Raw genomic sequence first — 5,599 nt, forward strand, 5'->3', positions numbered from 1 at the left:
ATTACCAGTCTAATCTTTGAGTTATAACAATGGACAAAAGACAGATAATTCACAGGAAACCATCAGTACAATGAAAATATTACAGAGCAATAAAAATTTTTAGAAAAGCTACAGACACATGTAATAACATGGATCCTCTAAGGGAAGGAGTAACGGCAGTTGAAGTGTTCCATTCACTCTGTTTCCTGGAGATTGGGGGGATTCCTTGGGGGAACAAAAAGAGAGTAGATGATTTTGTTAACTGGATGTCCACAAATGTAGAATAATATTTTAAATATTTATATATTTTATCCTTTATATGAAACATCTAACTGAACAGCTTCTCCTTGATACTTTCTCCTACTCTATGACAGAAACCAATCCTAGAAGTAAGAATATAAATATTTACTTAGGTGTATAATATTTTCAATTGTCATGAAGGAGCATAAGGCAAGTTGCCATGCAGCAGACATCCCAGGCTCAGTAATCTCCTTGGGCTCATATCAAGGTTAAAAAAGACTGATGCATTCTTACTGCATTCTAGGAATTTGTGCTGTCAGTTTCATTTTAATTTCGCAAATATTTCATAAATACTTATTTAGGCCCTTATGTGAATAAGCCACTGTCTACACCCTGCAAAATACAGAAAGAGTAGTAAGACTATATATTGTAATCTACAAGATCCTTTGGTTCAAAAATAAATACTATGCAAGGACAATTTTGGCCTAAAAAGAAGAAAAAAATTGCTAAATATTTCAAATGAGTTAGTAGGAACATTTGAGATAGGTCTTGAAGAAAGAGTGCCATTTCAATTGTAAATGAGGATGGACGCAGTCAGGGGAGGAAAGTTTCTCTGTGGATGGACCTATCTGAGAAAAGCATGTACCTGAGAGACTAAAGTGTGTCCAGAAGTCTCTCAGTAACTGATTTTGACTACAACACAGATTCCATTAGGATAACTGTAGAGAAGGAGACTCCAGTTAAACCAAGGTTTCATTGGAAAGGAACTCAATGTCAGGGTGAGCAAATGCAATGTTACAAAGATCTATCTATCATCTATAAACACACACACACATATAGTTGGCCCTCTGTATCTGTTGGTTCTTCATTTGTGGATTCAAACAATTGTGGATCAAAACTATTTGAGAAAAAATAATTGTGTATTTACTAAATATGTACAGACTGTTGGTTTTGGTCACTATTTGCTAAACAATACAGTATAACAACTATTTATCTAGTGATTTTAAGTAATCTAGATATGATTTAAAGTACATATGGGGATTTGCAGAGGTTATATGCAAAATGCTATGCCATTTGATATTAGGGACTTGAGCACCCATAAATTTTTGTATCCGAGGGCAGTGCTAGATCCCCCACAGATCCAGAAGACCCAGGGATACAGAAGGATGACTGTATATACACACTTATTTATTTAGATTCTATATTTATGTATTTTATGTGTACGTGTATCTACGTATATATCAAAAAATCTGTACATACAAATTAACAATTAAACATGGATAGCTACATGCAGTCATGCATCGCTTCATGATGGGAATACATTCTGAGAAATTTGTCATTTTGATTACATCCTATAGTGTTCTTGCAAGAAGTAAGTGATTTTGTCATTGTGAAAACATCCTAGAACATACTTACAAAAAATCTAGATGGTATAGTACACACACCTAGGCTATATGGTGTCACATATTGCTCTGGGCTACAAACCTGCACATCATGTTACTATACTGAATACAGTAGGAAATTGTAATACAATGGTTTGTATATCTAAATATATCCACACATAGAAAAGGTAGAGTAAAAAAAGACATAAAATTTAAAAATTGTACAACTTACCATAATCGGAGCTTGCAGGATTGGAAGTAGTTCTGGGTGGGTCAGTGAGTAAGTGATGAGTTAACGTGAAGACCTAGGACATTTCTGTCCACCACTGTGGACTTTACTTTATAAACACTGTACATGTAGGCTACCTTAAATTTAGTTCAAAGCTTTTTCTTTCTTCAAAATTAAATTAACTGAGCTTACTGTAATGTTTTTACCTTATAAACTTTTAAACTTTTAAAAACTTTTTGACTTCTTTGTAATAGTACTAAGCGTAAAGGCAAACATGTTGTACAGCTATACAACAATATTTTTCTTTATATTCTATTCTATAAGCTTTTTTCTATTTTTAGAATTTTTATTTAATTTTGTATTTTTAAAACGTTTTATTAAAAGCTAAGACACAAACACACACATGAGCTTAGGCCTAGTTAGGGTCGAGATCATGAATATCACTGTCTTCCACCTTCACATCTTGTGCCACTGGAAGGTCTTTAGGGGAAATAACATGTATGTAGCTCTCATCTCCTATGACAATGATGCCTTCTTCTGGAATATATCCTGAAGGACCTGCCTGAGACTGTTTTATAGTTAACTTTTTTATATAATTAGAAGGTGCATACTCTAAAATAATTATTAATAGTATAATAAATATATAAACCACTAACAGTTGCTTATTGTCACTATCAAGTATTATGGATGGTACATAAATATATGAGCTATACTTTTGTATGACTGATAGTGTAGTAGATTTGTATACACCAACATCACCACAAACACATGAGTAATGTGTTGTACTGTGACATAATGATGGCTATGATGTCACTAGGTGATAGGAATTTTTCAGCTCCATTGTAATCTTATGGTACCACCACCCCATATGCAATCAAGATGTCATTATACAGTACACAACTATATTCAGTTCTAGGAACATATACCTTATATGCATGTAATCTGGTAGTAATGACAATCCATTAAAGGTTATTGAAAAGGGATATGATTCAATGAGAGTCTTGTTTATGAAAAATTATCTGGCTGCAGTGCTTGGAAGGTAAGACAGTAAGAGACAGATGAAAAAGATAAGAAACTTGAGTTTGCAAAACACACAGCTGAGTATGTTTTGGGGTGGGGACCTGAGTGGTACCAGCATGAACTCACAGAATTTCAAGTGTGGAGAGAATAAAGGCAAGGATGACCTGAAGATGAATCTCTCATATTTAAAGAGCATTGAATTTGAGGAAAGCTATCAAGGACTTTTCAGCAATAGAATATTCAAACCCTTGTTCACTTTCATGTCTTTTCTATCACCCTCTGTGCAGTACGACATAATACATAATAATTTTATCTGTACTTTTTTCCCTGAAACAGTGTCTCACTCTGTTGCCCGGGCTGGAATGCAGTGGCATGATCATTGCTCACTGCAGCCTCCACCTTCTGGACTCAAGGGATCTTCCTGCCTCAGCCTCCCAAGTTGCTGAGACCACAGGTGCACACAACCATGCCTGGCTAGTTTTAAATATTTTTTTAGAGATGGGGTCTTGCTATGTTGCCCAGGCTGGCCTAGCTGTACTTTTGTAGTATGAAGTTCTCATCTGAAGTCCCCACTTGTAAGTGAGAACATGTGTTACTTGTTTTTCTCTTCCTGTGTTAGTTTGCTAAGGATAATGGCCTCCAGCTCCATCCAAGTCCCTGCAAATGCATAAAGTCACTCATTGACAAGGGAACATTACAATAACCTATAAATATCACCGATTTCTTGATCTTACAAGCTTCCTTTTTTTTTAATTCAGGGAAAATTAAGACCATTCAATTCTTATTCTGCCACTTCTATTTTATTTCTCTGCACTCATCTCAACTTAATTATTTAGTCTAATCTGTTAGCACTCCAAATTAGTAAAGGTTTTCAGATTGCCAACAAACATATAAACACAGTTGGAAAAGTTCTTAGAAGGCATCACAAACACGGAGAGGCAACTGGCCTCTCCTCACTCACAGAAGCACACTGAACTAAGAGAATCCTCTCATAGTTTCCTATTTCTGTTCATTTCCGTCTATAATATGTGAATTGAATCTCTACAAGAAAAGAAATTAACCATTTCCCAATAAAGTGGAAAAAAGCATTTCATGATGGTTAGCTGAATTCGTGAGATTTGCTTGGGTTCATGCAAACACAAACTTGTTCTATGGAGGAAGTGTGCTATGAATCTCCAGTTTATAAACCTGTATTAGTAACAAAGACATCATACTCAACTTGTTATTAGAGGATCTACTATTGTAGCACTTGATCCATTTATAAAGCCACATTGAAGAGCAAGAAACATGTAAAATGCTTTTATTTTTTTCTGCTCTAATTATTCTAGTATGTCATGAACAGTTGACAAAATTTTCTGGTATGCTTTTCAATAATATATACAAATATCTTAAGGAATTTATTAGATACTAATGACACGAGTCATTAAAAAGTTAGGACAATTGTAATTGCAAAAAACTTTAAACATACACTGACATATACTGACACCTAGCCTGCATGATTATGTGACTTTAAATAAAAAGAGAATACATTCCAGTATGAGATCTAAACATTTCCTTTTAATGTTTTTGTCAGTGAATCTATGACTTGCTTATTTCTCAGGCTGTAGATAATGGGATTTAAGAAAGGAATGATGACAGTGTAAAATAGAGACTCCACCATATCTTGATCATCTGCTTGTGGAGACGCAGGGCCCACATACATGAAGAGAAGGGGGCCATAGTATAAACAGACAGAGAAGAGATGGGCTCCACAGGTGGAAAAGGCTTTCCTTATGCCTTTGACCTACTTTTTTTTTAAGATTGTAAAGAGGACAAATGCATAAGAGACAAGAACAGTCAAAATAGTGAATACCTGTATTGAACCAGACAAAATAAAAAGCATTAAAAAATTAATAGAAGTGTCAGTACAATAAATCTTTAACAATGGGATAATGTCACAGTAAAAGTGATGTATTATGTTAGAATTACAGAAGGTTAATCTGAATAAAATGCCTTCATGAATTAAGGCATGAAGAAAGCCACCTATAAATGACAAGACTAATAGCCAGATGCATAGTCCATTGGTCATAATCACTGGATAAAGTAAAGGTTTGCATATGGCTACATAGCGATCATACGCCATTGTTGCCAAGAGAAAACATTCTGTGGTTGCACTGATTCCAAAGAAAAAAAATTGTATCTTGCATTCAGAGAGAGAAATCGTCATACTCTTAGTGAAGAAGCTGGTCAGCATCTTAGGGGTCACTGAGGATGATAACCAAGCATCCGCAAAGGCTAAACTCCCAAGGAATAAGTACATTGGAATGTGAAGGTGAGAGTCTTTCCAGATGACAGCAATCAGACCAAGATTTCCCATGATGGTGATGAGATATATTATTAGGAATGCCAGGAATAGGGATATTTTCCACTCTGATTGATAGGTAAGTCCTGTGAGAAGAAACTCTGTCAGCAATGTTGCATTTTCCTCATCCATGTCCTCATTGGATGTACCCTGAGTGAACTGAAATAAGCATAAAAAGAATATTCAATAAGGATTTATAAAGTGAATACTAGAGGAGTTAAAATAAAATCATACACTCATCAGAATGTCCTCTGTGTATTTATTACACTGTGCTGATGAAAACTATAGTAGGGGAATTGAAGAGGTGGAAAAATGCAATTATTTGAGTTTATAGAATGTGCATGAATAAATATATTTACGCAAAAAGAGAGGCAGTCTATGGATGTGATTAATTTATGTGGACACTTG

The 5,599-nt window shown here is 34.9% G+C and overlaps 1 protein-coding gene across 1 annotated transcript; it reads right to left on the bottom strand.

Moving 5' to 3' along the window:
• Window positions 1-4,360: 4,360 nt before the first annotated feature.
• LOC117076752 (olfactory receptor 5H8-like) lies at window positions 4,361-5,344 on the bottom strand. Its single transcript, XM_033200589.1, is given in 1 exon segment — window positions 4,361-5,344. A coding segment is annotated over 1 exon segment (930 nt). The 5' UTR covers window positions 5,324-5,344; the 3' UTR covers window positions 4,361-4,393.
• Between the last annotated feature and the right edge of the window lie 255 nt (window positions 5,345-5,599).

The sequence above is a fragment of the Trachypithecus francoisi genome, unplaced genomic scaffold, assembly GCF_009764315.1.
Source record: "Trachypithecus francoisi isolate TF-2019V2 unplaced genomic scaffold, Tfra_2.0 Lachesis_group0, whole genome shotgun sequence".
Classification (NCBI taxonomy): domain Eukaryota; kingdom Metazoa; phylum Chordata; class Mammalia; order Primates; family Cercopithecidae; genus Trachypithecus; species Trachypithecus francoisi.